The sequence below is a fragment of the Lepidothrix coronata genome, unplaced genomic scaffold, assembly GCF_001604755.1.
Source record: "Lepidothrix coronata isolate B3197 unplaced genomic scaffold, Lepidothrix_coronata-1.0 Scaffold143, whole genome shotgun sequence".
Taxonomy (NCBI): domain Eukaryota; kingdom Metazoa; phylum Chordata; class Aves; order Passeriformes; family Pipridae; genus Lepidothrix; species Lepidothrix coronata.
In genome coordinates, this window is record NW_016690323.1 from 1,767,777 (window position 1) to 1,791,333 (window position 23,557).

Consider the following 23,557-nt stretch of genomic DNA (forward strand, 5'->3'; position numbering starts at 1 on the left):
TCTCCTGCCCCGCTCCCTTCTACCTGACCCCCATTCCCCCCTGCACCTCTTCCCCCTGCACTCCCCTTCCTCCCCCTATTTCCATCCCCCCTGCAACCTCTCTTCCTCACCCCTTCTCCCCCAGGTCCCCCCACCCTTCAGGCTCCTTTGACGTCTCTGGTCCTGCCTGGGTGAATCGGGCGGAAGAAAAGCCTCTGTACCTTGGTTTTACCTGGCCGTCGCTACCTCCTTTAAGTCTTTGTTTAGGAAATTTGTGTTAGTACCTGAGCACGTGTGGGGGGGGTAGAAATCCAGGTCGAGGTCTTATATTAGTTGTGAATGGCACATGAATGGCATTTGCTCGTTTCTGTTACTTTTCAGGATATCCTAACTTCCCTGCTAAAAAAAACCAAAAACAAAACCAAATCTTAAACTGGTCAAAAATTTCTTCTCTGGGGCCATATTTGATGGTGAGCTGTGTGAGGCTGTCTTGCAGACTGGTACTATGTACAGCAGTGTTCTTAATTTTAGGTATTGCTAAAATTATACCTGAACAGTTTCTTGACCCAATTTATGTTGCTGGTTTTTTCTCTCTTCTAATTCTTATCGAATTCTTCCTGACGTAGCCCATATCTTTCTTCTGCATCTACAGCAGCAGACCTCTGGTCTCAGTAGATATCCCTGACTTCAGATATTTAACTTTTGAAGGTTGACTGAAGCAGTTTGCTTTTAGGTTCCCTGTATAAGGAAGAAACATGCACCTAAGGAGTTGAGTTTGCTTCTCAAGTGCCTCTTTAGGATGGAAAGAGCAATATTTTGGAGATTACAGTTTCTATCATTGAATTGGAAAACTAAGACAATGCTAATCTCTCTATTTGGACAACTGAAGTTAGGGGACATGACCTAGAGAATTGGAGTTCCATACATGCAGAAGGCTGCCTTCCCTGATAGCCTTGTGCATTCTTGTATATTATTAAAAATATTTTTAGCATTTGAAGTAGTTGAGTCACCATCCCTGGAGGTATTTAAAAGACATGTAAATATGTCACTTAGGGACATGGCTTAGTGGTGGATTTGGCAGTGTTAAGAGTTGGACTCTATGATCTTAGAGGTCTTCTCCAAATTAAATGATTCCGTGATTCCATAATTTACAATTTAGAGAAGAGGTCTGGTAAAGCAGATTCCTGAAAATTATCTTCAATGCCAATACAGGTCAGACTTAGCACCTTCTGCAAACTCTGCTCTCCATGAGATATTGTGATTTGTATGTAGTTCAGAGGGGGCTAACACAGTAATAAAAAGAAGCAGCCACTTGGGTTGTAAATTAGAATGTACAGAAGGTCTGCAAAAAATATAATTGACTTGAGAGCGAAAAGAACAAAGCCATATAGAGAACTGCCATGTTTCATGTGGATGAAACTCCCATCCAGTACTACTCTCTCAGAGCCCACATATAGACATATATTCTGTGTCCGTATATGTGAGCTCCGACATATGTGGACATACACATGATCTATTAGAAAGCCAAAAACCTAAGGTTAGGTAAAGGACAGTCCTGTGTATTCACAGTGTCAGAGATGCTGTTTTCTTTAGTCCTTATTTTTAAATACCATTTTTAAAAAATAGAAATTAAGGGTACATATCTAAGAAGAGGTTTTAAGGTAGGATTAGTGCACTGTGAGTGAATGGAGTTGCTGTGAATTATTCGAGAGCGTGAGCCATGGCACTGGGACCTACTTCACAAGAAAACCTTTTTGCCCTTCTTCCCTGCCAATCTTAGTACTGCCTTTTTAGATCTCAACAATACTGGGATATATGAATTGGAATTAGCTGCTCTAGAATGGCTTCCCATGTGGAGGAGGGTCTATTGTGAAATGCATGTGATTGTTTTCTTTTTCTTTTGTTCTTTCTACTTCTTTCAATTACAGAACTATTACTTTTCTTTAGACGGACACGGTATTCCCAAATAGTATTCAGAAATAGTAACAGATTCTGTGTCCTTTTGGGTGGCTGTTTTAGAGCAGCCACAATATCTACTGTTACTGACTTTGTGTTGTCAAAAACTTGAGTCTTACTTACTTCACACACGTGTACTCAAGACGATGATGCATGCAGCAGCTGTTCAGTGCTCAAACCTGCAGAAAGCTGTAAGATGTTAACTTCCTGTAAAATCTTCAGAGGTTGTAGATACTCAAACCAAAAAAGAGTGCTGAGCCTATATGTTAGGTTTTTTTACCCCCTGAAGGCTTATAATTTGGACAGATACATCCCTGATACAAACTCCCCTGCATTCCTGCCAGATTTCAGGTCTGTTTTAGAACAGAGCTGTTCAAAGCAAATGCTTCCAGATTTTGTTTGCACAGCCAAATTCTTTTTTATTGTGTTCAGAACCACCTAAGCCAGTTGTCTCTCCTCCTTCCCCCCTTAATTTCAGTATGTGATAGGAACAAAATCCTCCAGCCCAGTCTCCAAGTAAAGTTTGGCAAAGCTGTCTCAGCTGAAGATAGCTACTTTATGAGGGTTTCTTAAGCCTCTGTATATAAGGCTTGCTGTTTGCACCACCTGTTTAAACATGAATAATATAGTAGCTTGTGAGGAGAAGAAGGTAGACAGTTTGGGGCCCTGGACTCTGGTACTGCTGGCGTTACTCTGCAGGTTACACTGTTGACAGAACCTGTCCCCTTGATGTGCTCCCAAACGTGGTTCCCACGCTGGAGCGTCCCAGTCACTGCAGCGTAGGCTGCATGATCCTCATGGCTCAAGAAATGAATTATGCACAGTAAAAATACCTGAATTTCCGTGTTTTCTCTCTGAGTTTCATCATTTTCATGTCTTTTGGAATGGCAAATCGGGCAGGTGCTGTTAGTGCAGAATTGCTATTTGTTCTTCCCCATGTTCTCGCTCCTTCTGACATTTTAAATGAATTTTGGAAATCTGAAAATTGTTTTAACATTGATGCTACTTGCACTCTGCTGTTTGTAGCAAAGACTTTGTCATTTCATTAAAGTTTCAAGAAAATAGTTTGATTTTTACTCCCTCTTTTTCCCCTCCTTCCCCCTTAGCCCTCTGAACTGTTGCACGTTCTGTGTGGGTGGTGCGACCAGTAAAAGTGGAAAGAAAATCACTGCACTTGAGGAAACACAAATTTCTTGCAAGTTAGTATAGGATTTCCAATTCTGGATGGAAGTTTACAGCAGTTTGTCCAGAAGTTGCCCGGTACCCATCTGTGTCGGTGCTTGTTCTTTTTTCTAGTGGTGTGAACTCAAGTGGAAAATCTTTAAGAGAATTACATAGTATATAAGATTTCTCGTGCCCATAAGGCACAGAACTGAGACTGTAAATTACACAATTAATTTGAAATGCAGAATTTAAAGTTCCTAGGATATCTGGTTTTCTGCACAGAGTACCATTTACATTTATTTTATATGTAACAATAGAGAGCCAGCTTCAGTTTTTATCAAAACCAATAGAAGATGAAGACAAAAGGCTTCTGTGTTCAAGATGTGGATTTGTACTGAACGCATAGGTGTGCCCTCAAGTTCTCCAGCATGATTGCTCTATGTGCAGCTACAGTGGTTTGCAACAGATGTGATGTCCAGTAGCATTTAGGAAAGAAATCAGTGAAAAATATAGCTGTGAAAATACAGCTCACCAAACTCTCAGGTGTTGACCTGTGGTGGGTGCAGCTGTACAGTCTTAATTTTAGCACTTACACTTGATTCTGTTAAAGAGAAAGAGCCTCCTGTGTTAGGTTAAACTTGGAAGTAGGCAGAGATTCCTGCATATCCAAGATATTCAGTGTGGCTTTTTTCCAATTTATGTGTTTTATATCAGAATTGTTCCATTGCCTTAGAAAGGTTAACCCTGCCTTTAGCTGGAAATTTATTATAAATGATGTTGACGGATTTAGAGACAATTTAAGAGTTATAGCTCAAATAGGAAAAAGGATCTCAGGGTATTTTGAGCTCTGAATTTTTCCTTTCCACTCGTCTGGTTTTTCAGCCAGAGCATTTGATTTCTCAGGCTTCGCCCCTGGTACACTTTTTTGTAACTCACAGAAAAAGCCTTTGAATTAAATGTGGGACTAAGTAATCACACAATTTTAAAATACACCACTTAGGGATGAGCAGATTTCTGTTTAAATTGGGGAAAGCCTAGCTACTGCTTTCTAGATTTCCAAAAAATTGCTTGAAAAGCTGCCCATTGCTAACACAGTATTGCTTACAGGTTGGTACATTTTTCCAGAGTATATCCTTTGCACTTACACTTTTAAATAATTGTAGCCTCTTGGTAATTGTACTTTTACATTAAGCACTGGTAGGAGAGTGTATTTTGATACCTGCTTAAATTTTCGGAGTTGAGTCAATCAGGTCTGTTTCTGTAATTAAAGATCTGATTGCAGGTATCATGAGGATTGAGGGTGCTGTTGTTGTGTGTGGAAAAAGTTTTGGTTTTATTGAATGAGAATGTATTTTCCTTGGACTTTGTGCATTGATTTTCAGACAGAAGACAAAGATGAATTTTTTGGGCTGACCTTTTTTTAATGTTGTCAGTGTAATCTTGAATTGTTTTTTTTTTATTTTGTCCCTCACTTTTTCTCTTTTTAACTTAAAAAATGTAGAAGTCTGTTGCTCAATTGTGTGCTGTTGAACCAATGCATTGCATCTGTTGCTGCAAGCCTATGAGAAATAGAATTGTTTCTGCACAAGTCTTATCTGGCATTATAAAGTGGTTTTTGATGAAGAAACAGCCATTGGAGCGATTGTTTATTTTGTTGTTAAATACTTTTATATACTAGCTTTTTAGCTCTGAAGTTTTCCCCAAGTTTCCTCACTTATCTAGTTGCGTGGTTCAAGAATAGTTGCATTTTTACACTGAAACATCCAAACAATTTGCTGCCATGTCTGTGACCCCGCAAGTCAGAATCTGGTCTAGGATTCATTCCACAGTGTCCAGAGCTGCACCTTTGTGTTGCTGAGTTCATTGTGTACAGTATCAAAAGCAGGATTCAGCATTAAATCTAAAGTTTCGCTTAGAAACATCTACTGATACATTTTTTTGGGAAAGAGTGCAAGTTGCACTTTTATGACTGTTCTGTGTTTAATTGGGGTATCTAGAGCTGCTTTTTTATCTCTGACTTGCTTTGTCTTGTATTTCTGATTCTTAAAGCACCACCTCCATTGTAAAAATTTTGCAGTCTTTAGGGGTCAGATGGGCAGAATCCTAATACTGAACTGTGCTTTATGGGACACAGTAGTCAATATAGCTACTCTTGCTGGCTCCCCAGACTTTGCTAAACAAAAAAAAACCCAAACAAGCAAACAAAAAACCTGAAACAACCAAACAAAAAAAAAACAAGGAAAAAACCCTCCACCTCTTAGCATTCAATCACCCAAAGAAGACTAAATTTAGTTTCTGAAGATGTAGATATATAGATAGATATGAAAACCTGTGGCTTTGGTTATTGTTTCAGATTAAAGATCTTTTTTTTTCTTTCCCCAGGGCCGATTACTGGAAATCTCAGCCAAAAAAATTCTGCGATTACTGCAAGTGCTGGATAGCAGACAACAGACCTGTACGATGGTCTACCATACTATGTCAATTATTTTGAATTACTAGGAATTTGAATTACAGGCTTTTAACATCACTTTTTGATACTAGTCTATTGATGCATGAAATTTGTTTTTAAAAAATGTCTTTGTAATACTTGTGATCCTTAAAATATACTGCATGAGAGCCAGATACCTGCATACAAGATGGTGTGTGCTGTTCTACTTAGCAGTACAGATAAGAACTAAAATATCTGACCCTGCTTTTTTCTTCGAGTTCTGTAACTTAACACTTGATCTGTCTTGAAACTTTGTCTGCTCCTGTTCCTCACTTTCATGTGCAAGAAGAAAGCAAAACCTGGCATTTGTACTGTTTCTATGTGGTAGGCATGGTACAGCCAGCAGTCTTGAGCATTTAAAGCAGGTTTCTTTCATTTCACACAGCCCACGGAAATATTATAGGTGTTTCTGACTTGTAGATGTCTTTTGCAGACTACTAGACCCATTGGTTTCTTACTTAGAAATAAGTTTTGCATTCCTGATTGGATGCCAGAAGTACTCTTAGAGCTGAGCTTCATCTGGCTTACAGTAAGATACCTCAATTAATTAGCTCACAAGAACTGCAGGTATCTTCTTGGAGTCAGTGAAGAGAACTACATGTAAAGGGAGAGGTACGAGTACCTTGTAAAGTCTGTCTTCAAATGAGTTATCCCTGAAGGTGCATCCTCTGCACATCAGTTCATGCAGAGGAAAGAAAGAAATTCTAGGGTTACTAGGTCAGGTTTAGGCACCGAACATCTGAACACCTGAATGAGCTCAGACATTTTTTTCTGAGAACCGCAGGAGGACTTCCACTGTTGTGCCCATAGGGAGCTTCTGAACTCCTTCCAGCTCCTACTGACTTGTCTTCCTGGCAGCTTTTTGGCTTGCGGGCTGTTCTGTTGTCCTTAGTTACCCAACTCTCCCACTTTGCCTTTTCTTTTTCTCTCTCTCTTTCTCAGATATGTGGACCTGCAGTTCGAGTTCATGAGATATTTGTGGAGTTAACATTATCTAATTAAGGGTGGTAGCTAATATTTGGAACACTAATTAACCCATATGGTTTTTAAACGTTTGCATGAGAACAGGATAAAAAAAAAATTAATGACACTTGGAAGGATAGCATGAAGAGGGAGCCCAGGTTCCCTGTTACTTGTCTCTAATATGTTGCTGAACAGTATTATTTGAAAAAATTTAAATCTTATAAATACACTGAGATTCTGTGATACCATCCTGGAGTGTTACTGATTTTTTATTATTTTTATGTTGAGTGTTTCTCAGTGTTCCTGTGTCCCACCCATTTCATAGCTTTAGTTTTGCTGTAAGTGTTCTCAGAACAGGTTACATTTAGGTTTGTTCAACTAAGCTTAGTCTAACTAAATTTTAAGTAACTAAAACTATTTTTAAATTGTATAATACATATAATTTTTCTTGGTTTTTTTCTCACTTTGAAGAGCATTGATTTTCATGAAAGAGGAAAGAATCATAAAGAAAATGTGGCAAAAAGAATTAGTGAGGTAACTCAAATATCTTAATTGCACAAATGCTTATTTTTACTCTCTTATCATATTTGTTTAATTTATTCTCTTGGGGGTTTTCTGTTTTGTTTTAGATTAAAAAGAAAAGCTTGGAAAAGGCAAAAGAAGAAGAAAACATGTCAAAAGAATTTGCGGCAATGGAGGAGGCTGCAATGAAAGCATATCAAGAGGATATGAAAAGGCTTGGAATTAAGCCAGGTAGTTCACATAGCTGCCAAAAGATAAAAGGCAGAATTGAAAGAATATTGAATAGGAAAGTTTTGTCTTAAATTGGGTTTAGGAACATGAGAGGAGGCTTCCAGGACTGTGTTTGCTCATTAATAATAAAAAAAAAAAGAGTAGTCTACAATTTGCGAGTAGCAGAAGTGGCAGCCCAGAACATTTTCAGCTATGGTATCCTCTGATCCGTGGAACAATCAAATTCCGAGTAGAAAAATTAAACAATGTGATAACAACAAAAAAAAAAAATAGGCTGTAGTTGGTGCTTTGAATGACCAGTGCAGCTTCCCTTGATTAACTTTTATGTTTCACTTTTGCCAGTTGGAGACAAAAGTTCCTATGCGTAGGAGAAGACTGGGTTCCCACTTGTGTCTGACAGTGGAGATGAGAATCTCCTACTCAGCTTGCAGTTCAGCAAGTACCTTTGTTCTGTCCCTGTGAAGACATACTATCCTCTAAAAAAAAGTTTGTAGTTTCAGGCTGCTGTACCAGCTGTCTTTCTCATAACGCTTTTAGTTTGGTTTTTGTTGTTTGGTTAGAGCTAATTGATCCAAATGGTTTTTGTTATTCATCTTTTTAAATTTGGACTTTGTTATGACACTATGGAAGTGCTACAGTGTAAGATTCTTTGAATATAGTCTTTTAAGAGTGCTTGCTGTGTGTAATATTGATGACTGTCACACATTAGTGAAAATACTCATAAGAACAAAGCTTCCTATTTTCTGTTGTGCAAGTGACTAATATTTAAGTGCAGATTATTACTCTTTTTTTATAAGGGCAGTATTGTTTTCTTTAAGATCCTGTAGGTCCCAGTTCAACACCAAGTAAAACACAGAGTGACACAGTGGAAAGTAAAGGAAAGAAAGAAAAGAAAGAGAAGAAGGAAAAGAAAGAAAAGAAAAAGAAGACAACTGAAACGAAGCAGTGGGTGCAAGGACTGTCTCCAGAAGGCTATACATATTACTACAACACAAAAACTGGAGGTAAAAGGAAATGCAGATGTAGTTACTGGATCTAAGTGAGAAATGACTACCTGCATTTCTTTACTCTTCTGCTCTTTCAGTAGTAAGCTGATTATTAAAATGTGAACGATTTGATGGAGTTTTGATATTTAACATTCAAGATTTAGGCATCCAGAATTTCAGAGTAGTTTTACTGTTGATTAATAATAGAAGAATGCAGTAATTCCACAGTTTCTGGAAATGTTTAGCCTGTCAGAGGTTAAGTATACAAAAGATAGCTGTGTTCTTCCTAAACAAGTTTTCTGATCAGGAATGTGAAATAAACCAGTTGTTTCTTTCCAAATTTACAGGCTTTATCTAACTGACTTTTCTTGAAGAACTGTGTGTTGTGGTCTACTTTAGAGCATAAAAGCCACCCTCTTTTATGATTAACGAGAATGTTACAAACTGTTTCTTATAAATCTAAGGATTTGCACTAGTATTTACTGTAGTCTTTCCTCATACAAGATAACGTCCAAAAGGTAAAAATCTTGTGCGTTTGGTTTCTTCTGGCCTAACATTTAAAAAAGGCCAAACAAACCCCCCACCTTTTTTTTTAACTGAATTTTCAGTATCTGTGTATCAGCCATATAGAGTCTGAAGGGTCGCTAATTCCAGTAAAGCCAGGTGTAATTATGATACTTTGATTTATTTTTCATACGATAGTTTTATCAAGGATTATTCATATTCCAGTGAGGTATATCTATACTATTTCTTTATGTATGTGCACACATCAGTGTTATATCTTTTAGATCTCGTTTTATAAAACATTATTAAACATAAACAGGATTGAATGATGGGTGAATTATGCCTTTGTTTTTTTCAGAATCACAGTGGGAGAAACCTAAAGGATTCCAAGGCAACTCTCAAAACTCACAAACGGTAATCAAATACTATTATTCATACTTTTCTTTGTCCTTGTAAACACTTAACAGAAATAATCTAAGCAATTTGCTAGTCTTTTGGTTCCAGAAAATAAATTGTTTGCCCTTTATAACCTTAAGAAAACACAGAATCATTTATGATAAACTGAAATTTTACTGCACAAATCTTATTTGGCTAATTTGTCTATCAAGGGAGGAGAAATGATAATAGTGGTTGGGTTCTTGCAGAACATGCTTTTTCTTATGCTTCAACCCATAAAATTGAAAGCTTTGGGGAAATTCTGAATAAATTCTGTTGAACCTTTTGTGAACAAAATGTAATTTAAAAAATCTTACATATTTGAAATAGTTAAGCCTCCTTTATCTTAGGAAACATTGAGATTGCATTGGCAGGTAGTTAAAAAAAAGAGTGCCTATTTTTTGTGTTTACTATTGATACAGTTATGTAATAATTTCTGGTTTTCCTTGGTTTATTATGATCATGGAACCTATGTACAAGCAATTATTTAACATATTTAGAAATTTAGCATGTTACTCTATTTTCCTTGTTTGAGGCACAGGGAAACTTGCAGAATAGTCCAAAGACAGAAAGACTATTATTAATGGCCTTTCCCCTGATACTTATCACTCCAGGATTTTTGTGCTTTGCAGCATTAAAACCAGGATTTTTCCAAATCTCCTGTTAAGTGATGTTATGTTTCTCATTTTCAAGATAGGTGTCATATGCACACTATGATTTAACGTAAGTTTTTTTTGGTTTGCCAATGTTGGATTTTACATTAGAGTTCAAAAAAGCCTGGTGTTTTCAGAGTGCCTAACATTCTCTAGCTCTATATTGTCCCATCACATGCTGCTCTGGCTTTCTGATTCCCTTATCCTGTGGTTTTGCACCACTTGTTAATCAGCACTTCAACTTTATCTTTTCAGTCAAGGCATAGCATTGCAATATTTATAAGCCAATCTTACTGTAGCCTTCCACCGAAGGAGGCGGTCCTGAAGCTAATCTTGTGTGGTCTTTGGTGCATATTTACCCTGACAGTGAACTAGTTCAGGGAGTGAAGGCATCAGAGTTTAGGTCAGTGCTTTGTAGGCTTATTTCCTTGCCATTGGCTATCTGGTTAATCAGAGAAATGCCAGTGTGGGGAGAGCACACTGGGGGGAAAAGGCACTCCCTTCTTGGCAACAAATTGAAGTTAGCTCAGCTCAGCTATATCATAAACACACACCTTCAGCCTTGCATATCTCTCTAGTACCACATGGCTGTATTTTGCCATTCCTTCCTCAGCCTGCTCAGTGACTTTGTGCTGTCTTGAGTTATTTTCGCTACAGCTAAAAACAAGCGTTTGATTGCTCCCTTATTTAGTCTGAGCTAAACATACTGGGAACACTCCAGACCTCTAACAAGGACTCACTGCCCAGAAGTTAAAGGGCATGCTTGCAATATGCCGTGCAAGTGAGATTCAGGAGCCCTCCTGGTTTTACAGCACATTACATTGCTGCTCAGACTTTGTAAGAGGTGGGAAGAACAGAATAATGAAGAGGCATGTTGGAGACTACCTATAACCAGTTAGATTGACATTGTGCTTGTTAGCATTCGTGTCACAGGATACTCAGTGTGCCTAGTGTCAAATATTTGCTGAAAACCTTCAGGCACCAGGTCTAAAACGATCAGGATCTAACACTTAACAAAAAGGATAGGTTGTACTTAAGACTACTTTTTTGATCCACTTTCTACTTACGTAAAAGAAACATTCCTTTTGCTTCTTTTCTTGAAAGGAGCACGCTGAAACTTTTGAGGGCAAAACCTTGAAGAAACTTGCTTACTGAAGGCTTTTTTGCCTTTGCTTGCTCTAAACCTACTGGTACATTTTTTTTGTTGTTTGTTTACAGAGTGGGTGCAAGAAGCTTAACTTCTGATTTTGTTGTGTTTAAAAAATAAATAAACCCAAGTTTTATTAAGAGTATTAAGCAAATGTAGAGGTATGTGCGTGCAAAACGTAGACGTTATTAATGCCAAAATAAGGTATGGTGAAGCAGCACAGATATTCTGCCCAACACAGGGGAGCGGGCAGTATTAGTACTTAAGGAGCAGTGAAGTAGTTGTATGTGCTAATGTAGCTAAAAATCGGGTTCTTAAGGAAGATGTTAGGTCATGGGTAATGCTGATCATCTATCTGTAGCTAAGTCTGAAAAAAAAAATTACATTACATGTCCACAAAGATACTCCAGCAAGTTCTACCACATTTCATACGTATTTATAAATCAGTAGGGAAAAACAGTCCATGGTTGAAATCAGTGCTTTACGGAAGAAGTAAAATCATTGGTGTGCATTCATACAAAGTTTGATTCTATATTTGTAGTGAAAGTCTATTTTGGGATACATTTCTGTTTGTTTATTTAATTTGTGATAGTATTTATTGGTATTGGTTTTTTTTTAACCCTCACTAAGACCTGAGTCTTGTAGAGAATTTTTTCATCAGTCTCTAGTAAAGACAATAACACAAATAGGAAATTACAACCTCAGGGGTGAATACTTTGGAAAATAAAGAAAACATGTAAAATAATGGTCTATATAATAATTTGAACTTCATGGCAACATTTACTATAGAGGCTCATACAGATTATCCACTGTTTGAAAAATAATTGTTTATGTGCATTTGCAATATTTTAAGTCATGGAATTCAGTCTCATTTGAGTCAAAGGGAATATGTTCTAACAACGTTAGGGGTTCAAACTTTAAACCAGTAAAATAACCACAGACAAAAAATACTCAGGAGTTGAATAATCTTACAAGTGATGCTTTGGCTGATCCTGATAACTTTTTCATTAGCTTCTGAATCTTTTTCCTAGGGAGCAGAGTGGGTAGAAGGTGTCACTGAAGATGGTCATACCTATTACTATAACACACAAACTGGAGGTAAGGAGAGAACTCTGTTAAGCTCTGTTTCAGGAGAGGGGGTTTTCAGAGAAGCTTTTTGTTTTGCAAATTAACTGCATTTTAAGGCCGTTACTAAGTTTTGTATTTTTTAAGCTGCAGTCTTAGCTGAAATATACTTGTTGCTTAAGTCACTGCTGGCTTTACAGCTGTATTGTCAGTGTGTATAAGTTCATGCTTCGTAGGGTTTTTTAGACTTCAGCTTGTAACTTTAAGCATTCTTCTTTTCTATATGTATATTGAAATTAGAGTTAGGAAACTAGAAAGGGGATTTTGTTTTCACGGGTACGTAGTACTAAATAAGAATCTCCTAAACTTTCCATCTTGTTGGCATAGCATTGATAAGAGAGTCTAGAATCTTACCTCCCACTTCTTTTACCCTTTTTTTTCCCTACATGGGAACTTTGTGGTGACTCCCTCAGAATGTTTTCTAAATCTGTTTGAATCATTTTAAGGTCAATGAGGCCTTTCTGGAGAGGAAGTGATTTTTATGCTTTCTATGAGTTTTTCTACTGCTATTGGGTATGAAGTGGCATTCCTCATGATGCCAAGAACAGAAAAAAAACCCCAACCAAAACCTTTCAGTTTTTAAACCAGTCACTCCCCCGCTCCAATGATTTGTGGTTTCTTCTTTGGAAAGGGAAAGGAGGTGTTGCTTATTTTTAAACATTGCCTTCTAAATTCAGATGCATTTTATGCATTTTGGGTGTATTGTTTTTTTAAGTTCTTCAGAGACATATGACACTTGTGAATAATGTGTTTATAGTCATCGCATTTGGTAAAATTTTGGCTTGTGAGATTTCAAATTGATCCTTTACTTTTATATAGCTGTAAACGTCTTGGAAATATTTGAGAATTACCTGTCGGTTCTAATAAGAGTAATCCCATCCTCTGAAGACAGGACCAATTTTTAACTGATGTAAATAGTCATAATTGTCTCATCTTAGACATGTAACTTAGGAGACTGATATCTCTGGACTTAGTGCTACGAGTCGTGCTTTGGGAGGCTGTACTTTACTCCACTGTATGTGGCACCTAAGAAAGTGAAAGCCAGATGACAGCAGTACCGTTAAGTGACTGTGCTGTTCATGCAAAGTCCTTCACTGCCAGTTTTTTACACCTTTACTTCTTCAAGATACATCTAGACGCTTACCTGTTAAATGTTGTTTGCAGTTAAGGATTTCCTTGGAAATGGATAAAATAATTGGAAAAGTAGTAGTTTTGTTACATCTGAAAACTTACATAAAATTATGGATGGAAAGTTGGCCTACTTTCGCCTTATTCTTACTAAAACCAGTTTTAAGACCACTGAATCAACTTTTATTTAAATATTTCCTTTTGATGTATTTACTGGCATACTACCTTTTAATTGAAAATGAGGATATGTATGTATATATCCTGTACATACTTTCATGTATTTTCAGATTAATGTTTGTGTTTCCTCGTTTGCTTGACAGCTTTTAATTAGAGACTTAACGTTACCAAGCAAAGGAGCACGCGGAAGGGGTTTATCATGCTGGAGACCTGAGGCTTGCAGTTATCATTCTTTACTTTATCCTGTCTTTGTAATCAGCGAACAACTCAAATCAAATAGGCACATCTAGAGGGTAATTAATTCACTGGTCCTGTGTAGGGATGAGAGCGACCACAGTCGTGCAGACCACGGTTCACCGTGTGTTTGAGCTAATTAAAACAAGCTTTATCAACAGTGAACTCAGCTGTCATGACTGTATCTCTGCTGGGAAGTGAAATGTTATCTTTCTAATTATGTTTATTAAAACAAACATACCCAACAAAGGCAAAACCCTCGTGCTAAATTATTTGCTGTATTTTTGAATAAGGCAGCACTGCTTCTAAAAGGTAATGTTGTCGAAGCAATGAAAGATCAAAATTAGAAGCATAAATAATGGTTGTTCAAATGTCTTGGACAGTATCCACATGGGAGAAACCGGATGGTTTTGTTTCATCTTCAAATGAGAAGAGTCGACGTGACAAGCATTCCGAAGAGCATGCAGAAACAGCATCTGAATCAGACTCAGAAGACAGTGAAAATGAAGCAAAGAGTTCAGAAACAAACTCCAAGGTAATTTTTCTTCAGATTTATTTTATATACAATCTTATACTAAAAAATTATTGCTGTATCTTTTATCTCTTGTGATAGGCTGTACTCATTGAAATGAGATTAAACCATATGACTGAAAGTAGAATTTTGCACTTCTTTAAATAGTAAAATGAATCTTTGTTCAATTGTTTGGCTCATTAGTGGCACTGTTCCAGGATAGAAAGCATGTTCTTTCCTTCAACTCACCAGAATTACCTTGAATTCTGCAAGATATGTGATGTTCTCTGAGAAAGGTCACTGTCATCTCTCTGAAATAATCCACAAAATGGTTTGGATTTCTGTGTGAGAATGACTTCAACCCTTCATTGGTAAATGTGACTGCCAATGGACTCCAGGGAATGCTTTGGACCGAAAATGGCATGGTTGTAGTTTCCTTATTAAATTGAGAAAAAGCATTGACACCACATAGTACAACATCTGTATCAATTAAATATTTCAAATGTAAATGTAAAACTTCAGATAAAAGTGTGTGATTATGGCTTTGGTTGGGTCAAATGGTTTTTCTGAACAGAGACAATTTAAATATAAAATGCATTCACAGGCAGATGTTAATTCTAAAATATGTATTTTTGTATCACTGTGCATCATTATAAACTGCTATCAGGTATTAGCAATAAAGTGTGTGTATCTGCATGTACATAAAGCTGCATGTGAATTTTTTTCCTCATTTTTTATTTTAAGACACCCTAAGCTTTTTTTTTAAGTAACTTTGAATTGGCTATGCCTTGCTAACTTCAGTCTTGGTAGATGGGCTTTTCCATCTTGAACTTCTTGTAACATTTAAGAATTGTTTTTCAACTTTATGTAATGAAAGCTCAAGAAGAAAAATTTGCAAATTATATTACAATATGAACTTGTTTCAAGTTATTCTTGGTTGAAAACTATGAATAGTAGATAATACTAAATAAAAGATGTAAAATAAAGATACATTATGTTTTTATTTAGGCATTTTTGCTTAAGGTGGGTTTTTTCCTCTTTAGAGGAAAGGAGATAACGGTGAAGAATCAGAGGAAGGGAAGAAATCTCCTAAAGCTAAAAAGTTAAGTCCATATGGGAAATGGCGAGAAGTTAAGTCAGAAGAAACTGGAGATAAAGAGAAGAGTACATCAGCTTCCCAAGAAACCTCTAATGATGGATCTAACACGACCAACCCTTATGGAAAATGGAAAGCACTTAAGGAAGTAGGAGAAGAACAAGAAAAAGAAGAAGAAGAAGAAGGGTGAGTATCTTTTTTACCTTGATTATTGTCATAATGTTGTTTTCAAGAGCTGAAGCTTTTTCTTCTGAATTCTGGAAGCATTAGCACAGCAGTAATTGGAATACAATTCTTTCTGCCATGATTATTTTAAGTAATAACTCTCCATTGCATATGTCAGTGGTGGTTTGGGTTTAGTGTAGAATTTTACTGTAAGTACAGAGTAAATTAAAGTGATTTAAGAATTCTAGTCATGCATCATTTTTTCAGAGGCTGAGTATCAAATGTTTAAATGTTGTTACTCTAAGCTTAACATCATCTCCTTCATAAATCTGGTTCAGCTTCCTCAGGCACTCTTATGACTGCTTTTTGAACTGCTTCCAGCCTTGGAAGCTCTCTTGGGGCCTTCAGCTTTCAGGCTAAATTCTGTTTCTTTTTCATGGGTAACTAGTTGGGCAGACTTCACCTGGAGTTTGAGATCTATCTTGATCTTCTAGGACCACCAGCAACTTTACGTTGATCGTAGTGGGTTAGCATTGCTTTGAATTCCTTCCTTGTGGGATCAATAGTTGCTGACATAATGAGTGTGCTTTTTTAGACTCCAAGCAATTTTTACCTAACACTGGTATGTTTGGCTGGGCTACTCCCACAAGCAGTGGATCATTTCTCACTTTGTGGTATTGTACTAACTTTTGACTGTTCACTTGAAGGACACAGCCTAGAAGACACTTCAAATTTTCTACCTTACTTTCACTCAGTATTGCAGTAAAAGACTTCTGGTTCAACTATTTTCTTGTTCCCTTTTTTCTCTCATTTCAAAACAAAGTTAACCAAAACCAAAACAAAATCCACTACAGCCTTTTCTGCTGTCACAATGACTAAGTCCTGAAGACTATTAAAATGGGGTGGGAAACACTTTCTCTAATGATTTTACTTGGGAGATGAAAGACAAAATATGTCTAACGTAGTTATGCCAGTTTTGAATCGGGAAGCTGTCTCTCCCTCTCTCTCTCTGCCTCCCCCATGCCTGAGCAGATGTTTTCATGACCTGCATCTGATCAGGAGGGTTGTTTTTGTTTTACTGCATAGTGCCTGAGGTAGCTTTTTTGTTTGTTTGTTTGGGGGTTGTTTTTGGTTTTTATTGTGAAGCATGCTGTCTTTTATTGTCATTTTCTTGTGGCTCCCTCTAGGAGTCTGGAGAAAATAGGTTTTGGAGAATGAAAACAGTCTTCTTCCTTATGCTTACTCCATTCTCCACATAACACCTGTGTAGCATCGGCTAGCTGCTCCTTGACTTCTGAGCTGAAAAATTCTTTTGGGGTTTTGGAAAGCACTGTCTAGTAAAAAGTGCTTTCAGCTACTGAACGTTATAGATGAGTCTCTGCATGAGCATGCAGGCTTGAGATAAACACATGTCAATGAGACAAATGCAGTTCATTATTTAATTTAAATTGAGTCTAGGCACAGTGACAACCACTTTCAGGAGGTTTATATTTTCAGGATATGGCAGCACTTGCATTTTCTTGACGTACTTGACTTGCAATCATTCTTATGGCTCTTCTTTGGGTGCTCAAACTGATCCATGTCTTCCTTGAAGGGAGGACTTGAAACTAAGTATATACATGAGCTGACATCAGACTAATACTTGGTAGTACCAAGAGTATTCTTGCATGGATTGGCCAACGTGTATCTCTTTGCATCAGTGTTGTGCTGGTGTGATTCCTGACAGACTTGTGATTTAAGTAACTTTCTGCGAAATGTTTCGTTCTTCTCTACCGTATATTTATGCCACAGGTTATCTGTGTGGAACACAGTGTTTTGCTGTTGACCCCTTAAAACCAATTAGTCATTTTTAGTTGATGTCTTTGGTTTGTTCATATCACTGTTAGCTGTGATCCTGGCCTCCAAAGCCACCTCTCCCAACTTGGGGTCACTGGCTGATTTGGTAAGCTTGTCCTCTCTTCTGTCGTGCAGTTCCTTGAGGATGGACACTTCAGCAGAACTACTCAATGGTATTTTGGTGGAGAGCCACTGCAAATTACTCACTGGCTACTGTCTGTCAATATTCTTATATTTACAGACATGCAGCCCTGTTATCTTTTGCGGGACTGTTTACCTGATGAGTACTTGGTCCATGGTCTAAGCTCAGCACAGAATGAGGTTTCAGTTTGTTACTTTTTGTGGCAACCCACACAGAAGAAACAAAGAACATGGATTTTTTTTCTTGATGCCTGTCATGATGATGACTAGAAGACTGCATGTAGCTGAAAGCTGCTTTGACAAATAAAAATAGCTGTTACGGTCTGCAGTACACCACGTTGTTTTCTCCATGTAGCTTAACCCTTTCATGTTTTCTTCTCTCCTCCCAGTGAAAAAGTGGACCTGGAGCTTCCAAGTACAGAGAGTGACAATGTAGCACCCCCAGTGTTAGAGGTTCCGGAAGAGGAAACAGTGATGTTTAAAGAGAAGACAGTCACCTCCCTTGGAGACCTGACAGAAGGGGTGCCAACATTTAAAAAGAGAAAATTTGAAAATGGAAAATCTAGAAACTTAAGACAAAGACTAAGTGATCAGTAGTACTTAACAAATCATTTTAGATTCTGTTTAAGCTAGAGTGAATCAAAAGTTTAATATTTTAAACAGGCTTTTATAAAGAAAATGTTGGATAGAAATTGAGGATTTATAGGTATTAAAACATATGTGAGTTATTTTATTTTGATGTGATTGGTTTTGGAATGGAAGTTCGTGTTGTGTTACTTATGCACTATTGTAAATACTTTTTATTTTAACCATGCCATCTAAGTTCTATTTGCTCTGTGTATGCTGTTTTAAATATGTTGCATAACATTTTACTTCTTTTCTAAGTATGTGAGAATGTAGTAATGTTTAATATGGCAAAAATTAAGCAGATCTTTTATTTTTACAGAGGAACTGGATCAATAGCATGTACTAGAGAGCAAAATCATCCCCCAAGATTGTTTATGTGGAGTAGTTTCCCCACTAATGAATAAAAATATTGTGCTTTCTAACCTTTGGTCAATCGCTTGCCGAAGAGTAGGTGGTGAGACTGCCAACATTTCAAACTGATCATTTGAAAGCTGTTTTTAGAGGAGTTAGTCACATCAGTGCCACCCATTCCAAATGATGTTCTGAAAAATTATTTCTGTACGTGCATGATAGATGTATTAAACCTCTGCAGAAGATTTAAACCTGATGAATCTTGTAGTAACAGCACCAGAGCCCTGTTGGAGTAGACATTTTTTCTTGTTGTATTTTGTTTTATTGTTGCCTACTTCAACTGTTACTTATAATATTTTCTTTTTTTGGTCTTGCTTTCTTTTTGTCTCTTTCCCAGAAAAAAAGTGCTTGCCTGATATTTTAAAGAAAAAATAGTCTAGAGACTTGGCCCTTGTATGCTCTAGCATACAGGACCCTTTTTGAGATTAATGTGTTTTATCTGCTGATAAGAAGAGTGTGTTGCATAGTTGCAGTGTTTGATAAGCTGAGAGGGACTTAGTATATTGAAGCTTGATCATTCTCAGTACCACAGGAGAGGAAAACAAAAGATTAGTAGAGCTGATGGCTGTACTGTCCAAGATGACTTGGACATTTTCTTAAGGATTGTAGATTTGATTTCTTCACTTGGTGGCATTGGTCTGCATTTAGCATCATCAAGATTCATTGCCTGTGTTAGAATACAGCTGCACTTATTGCTTCTCTAGCAATGAAACAGTGGACCATAAAGGTTCAAATAATGAATCCATTAAAAACTATCTCTTTATTCCTAAAGCTCACAGTGTTTTGTTCAGGAAAGTCTCAGTCAAAAAGAGGTGCAGTTAAGACTGTTGTCAAGAGTCCAGCAAAATAGAGTTGGTAACTGCTGAGCTTGAATTGCTTTGAGAAAACAACTGTTAATCTTTTGGATCAGTGGAGAAAGGAGTGCAAGACAGGAAATCTGATTTATTGTGTGTCACAATGGAGGTGAAGTCTTTTTTTCTATTATGTGACATTTGCTTTATGTGTAGAAGAGAATTAAGTATTGTATTTAATCCTGTGTGTTTTCTTGGCTTCATCAGGGTTGTGGGTTTTTTTCCTGATGTTTATTCTGATAAATTTGAAGGTTTCCTGTAAAATCTGACCCTGGATTGTCATTTAGAGATGCAGGACGTGCTGGATGCTTTCACAGTTATAGTTCAGGAATATACAACATGCACTCCACATGAAAGATCTCACATGCAAGGCTAGAACAGAAGCGTCTTTCCTGCCAAGGAGAGGTTGTCAGGTTTCTTATTCAAATTTTTCAGGTTTTGTTCTTATTTGAACGCTACTCTGGCAGCTAGGAGCCTGCTCTAACTTAGTCTCCTTATGTTTGTGACCAGTTTACACTCTTCCTCCCAATTCACACAAGTACTGTCCTTGAGTTAAGTAGCTTTTCTTCATCTTGAATCCATCACATCATCTCTCTTCGAAATCACAAAAAGCATCCTTGTGTGACAGGACCTTCAGTGCTCCACCAGCACTTCTCTTCACCCATTCCAGCCTGAGTCTGCCTAGACTAGATTTGCCTAGGTGATTTTGCCTGGGCTAGTTTGCCTAGAATAAGGCCACACATGATGTCACTAATACTTCCTTAGCATATTGGAAGTAACTCTGGGTATGTCCCTAAACCATATTTGCCTTTCACATGACCACATCACACTGTCTGCCAGGGGTGCCCTGTGACTTAACAGTACAACCAGCTCTCTCTACTCCTTTGCCATTGCCAGCTGATGAATTAACAGCTGGTCATGCTCTCCTTTCAAGCACAATTTTTTTTTGTACTGCTGTACACATCCTCCTTCTGTTACTCCAGGCCTGAGATATATACATTTCATTATGATTTCTGAAAAATTATTTTTTTGTTTATTAGTACAGTTTTATCCAGTAGTATAGAATTTTTTTTTTGTAGGCTCCACTTTTAATATCCTCTGAGGAGAGCATCTTTCCTCTTGTTATGAGGTTTCCAAAATATGAAAGTCTTTCCTTTAAAATGTTTTGACACATTGAAGTCACAGGCGGGGATTTAAAATACCTGTAACTACATCCCTTGAGTAGATGTTTAAAAACGTCTGAAAATGAGTGTTCAAAACTTTTGTTCTTGTGGAGCTGCTGTTAGTTGTAATATGAACCAAAGGTCATTGTACTGTGTTAAATAGACAAACCAAAACATTAGGAAAAGAGATTCAAATATTTCTTTGCTCACCTCTAGTAAAGTTAGTTTAAATACCTTATGCTTGGTTTTGCTGATGTGACTTTTAAAGCTTGTGTTTCACAAAGAAATACAGATACAGCCCTTTGCTCTCTACTACCTCTGAAAGTCAGAGACTAGTTTATTCCTAACTGTAAATTATAAAAAAGGCCAGTTGATTTAAATTCGATATACTCAAAGCCACTGTTTAATTTTGCAGCGTGCTGTCATTCAATTTTCCTTATTGTGTATCTAAGCCAAATATTTTTCTGTTCTACACAAAAATACTGTCTTGTCTGAGATTTAAGGCAGACACTGCTTTTCCAAGACATCTGTTTTTTCACAGATCTCTCTCCCTTCTGTGCTATCTCCCTGCAAAATCTTCTGCTTTTGAAATTTGCCGTACGAATCCTCTAGGTATTACTACAGTTACGCTCCTCATCTGCTAATCCTTCCTTGGGCTGCACTGGCTTTTGACAAAGGAATGTTACTGTTTCAGATGAGTGTTTTCTTTTCTGACTAATCCCATTTTCTATCCTACAGCATGTTTTTATCTGCTTGCCTGGTTTTATTGCAAGCTCGAGTGAGGACTACATCCTTGGTTTTACAGGCTGCCATAGATATCATTAGCAGTATGAGAAGGAGAGTCAAAGAGAAAAGGAGTCATTGCAATTTCTGATGATGATTTCTGTTGTGTGGTTTAGAGCAAGTCAATTCACTGCTCTGTATTTTTCTTTCCTTGCCTAATATTTTCACCTGCCTTGTTTGTTTAGAAAGACAGCTTCATAGTACACGACATTTTGTGCATGTTTTTACAGCAGGGCCTGTCTAAAGTTGGTGATACTTTTAGAAGCAAACATACTGCATATACAGAAAAAAGAAAAATTATTTTATTGTGCATTTGCTATGCCAGGAGCTGTGCGGAGACCTGCTCAGTTTTACCCGTGTTATAGAATAATCCTTGTTCCTATTTAGGCTAAGACAAATTTTAACCCTTCACCTGGGGATTGGTAGATTGAAATCCAGACTTCCCCAGTAGGGTGAAGTTTCATTTGACCATCATAGATAAAGTCTGTGCTGCAGCATCAGCCAGTCCCGATATTGAGATTTAGAAGGTGGGAGGGCTGGTCATGACATGGATCTGAGTTAAATTCACTAATCTGTGCATGTATAAAACCATTTCTCCTTTTTTTTTTTTCTTCCCTGAAAGAGATTTTATTTCAATGCAAATTTTGGCATCTCAGAAAGGGAGTAAAAAACTATTTCACGCTGCTTGGTTTCCTTGATTTGCTTTTTGAGTTGTGCCTCCCTTTTTTAGTACTTTTCTTATTAATGCTGTCTTCCTTGAATCGTCTTCTTCCAGTATTCTCAGATACACAAATCTGTATCACTGCTGTGCCATGTTTCTGGCATCCACCTTCACCTCATCCCCTGCTCTGCCGAGATCTTCAGAAAGCTTTGCGTTCCTAGGTAGGCCAAGGTGTCTCCAGGTCCCAGCTCCTGCCAACCACTTCTGCTGCCTGTTTGCATTGTGCCCTGAAGAACTACAACCATGTCTATTTCCACACAACACACAAGCTATTTCAAGACTGACTACATGTGCTCTTTTGATTTCCTTGATAATTCATTTTTCTGAGACAGATTCCACTCCGTTCCTCCTATGGGGTTTGCAGCCCTAAAATCCTTCTACTTGTTGGTACAAAAGCTGTCTATACCTTCTGCCATGAGCTGCAGCAACCCTTGGGTTCTGTTTTGTCAGCCATACCTCTTCAGTCTCTATCTACCTCTTTAGTCACCTTACCTTCTACCTGCTAAATTATTTAACTTAGAAATTGTGTTAACCATTTGTGTGATTAACAGGTTTAGCTTTGTGAAATGTTTCAGGGTAGAGCTTGAATAAAATTTTCTATACAAAGCAAGAAGTGTTGCAAATAATAATCTCAAAAAGGCTAAATTTGCCCAAGAGGATTCCCAGAGAGCGTCAGCAAAAGTGGGTTTGATTTTACATGTAAAACCAGAAACAGTCTGTGTTAAAAACCAGAAGAGAGCATTGTACAGACCACGGGATGATGACAGTGGATTTTAATGGCTTGTTTGGGGTGACTGAAGAGTGCTTGTTTTAGTTTATAAGTAACATCTGCAAAGTTAAACAGCTGGTTTATCTTCAACTGCTTCTCAGTTGCAATTACAAAATATTGCAAGCTCTTGATGTGAAGTTTATATGAAAATACAGAATAAAGCTTTCATTTGAACAATCTGCGTTACTACTGTTCATCTGTTCAGGGGGTTTAGGACAACCTGGAAGATTTATGGGTGCATATTCTGTTAAAAGTGGGGCCTGAGGCAAATATGAACTATATATATATATAAGAACTATATAAAATATAAAATATATAATAAAAATATGGAAATGCTTCTTAAAAGAAATACTTTTATTTTGTGGTCACCAACATGGTGTCTGGCTGCCTTCCTGTAGCACATTAAGTGGTTACTGCAAATTTGTTTATTCTGTGCATCAACTATGAGTAATAAAAGGCCTGGGTTAAAATTGTTATTTAAAAAATTATTTGTAATAGAGTTCAGGTAAGGTTTGTTGCAGTTACTGTTAGTAACATTCAGAAAAAAGCTGAATATATGAACTTTGTGATGACAGATTGTGATTCAGTAGTTACAAATTTGCTGGTCTCAAGAACAATGAGCAGTGCCCTGAGAGTTAGATACACGCTTGATGACTAAATGGAAGTAATCAAGGTGAGGTGCCTGGGCTGTTCTCCTTCTGCGGAGGGTAAGCATCCATCTTTCCACTGCCATAGAAAGGGCTACTTCCAAGGGCACACATAGCTTTTGTGTGGCTTCCTTCTTGGCTGAG

The 23,557-nt window shown here is 37.4% G+C and overlaps 1 protein-coding gene across 1 annotated transcript; it reads left to right on the top strand.

Moving 5' to 3' along the window:
• Positions 1-151: 151 nt before the first annotated feature.
• WBP4 (WW domain binding protein 4) lies at positions 152-22,943 on the top strand (the record flags this gene model as incomplete). Its single annotated transcript, XM_017827797.1, has 11 exons — positions 152-255; positions 3,042-3,134; positions 5,482-5,554; positions 7,022-7,084; positions 7,180-7,303; positions 8,122-8,307; positions 9,152-9,207; positions 12,060-12,126; positions 14,076-14,227; positions 15,247-15,485; positions 17,831-22,943. Coding segments are annotated over 11 exons (1,365 nt in total), but the record flags the coding sequence as incomplete, so codon positions are not given.
• Positions 22,944-23,557: the final 614 nt, after the last annotated feature.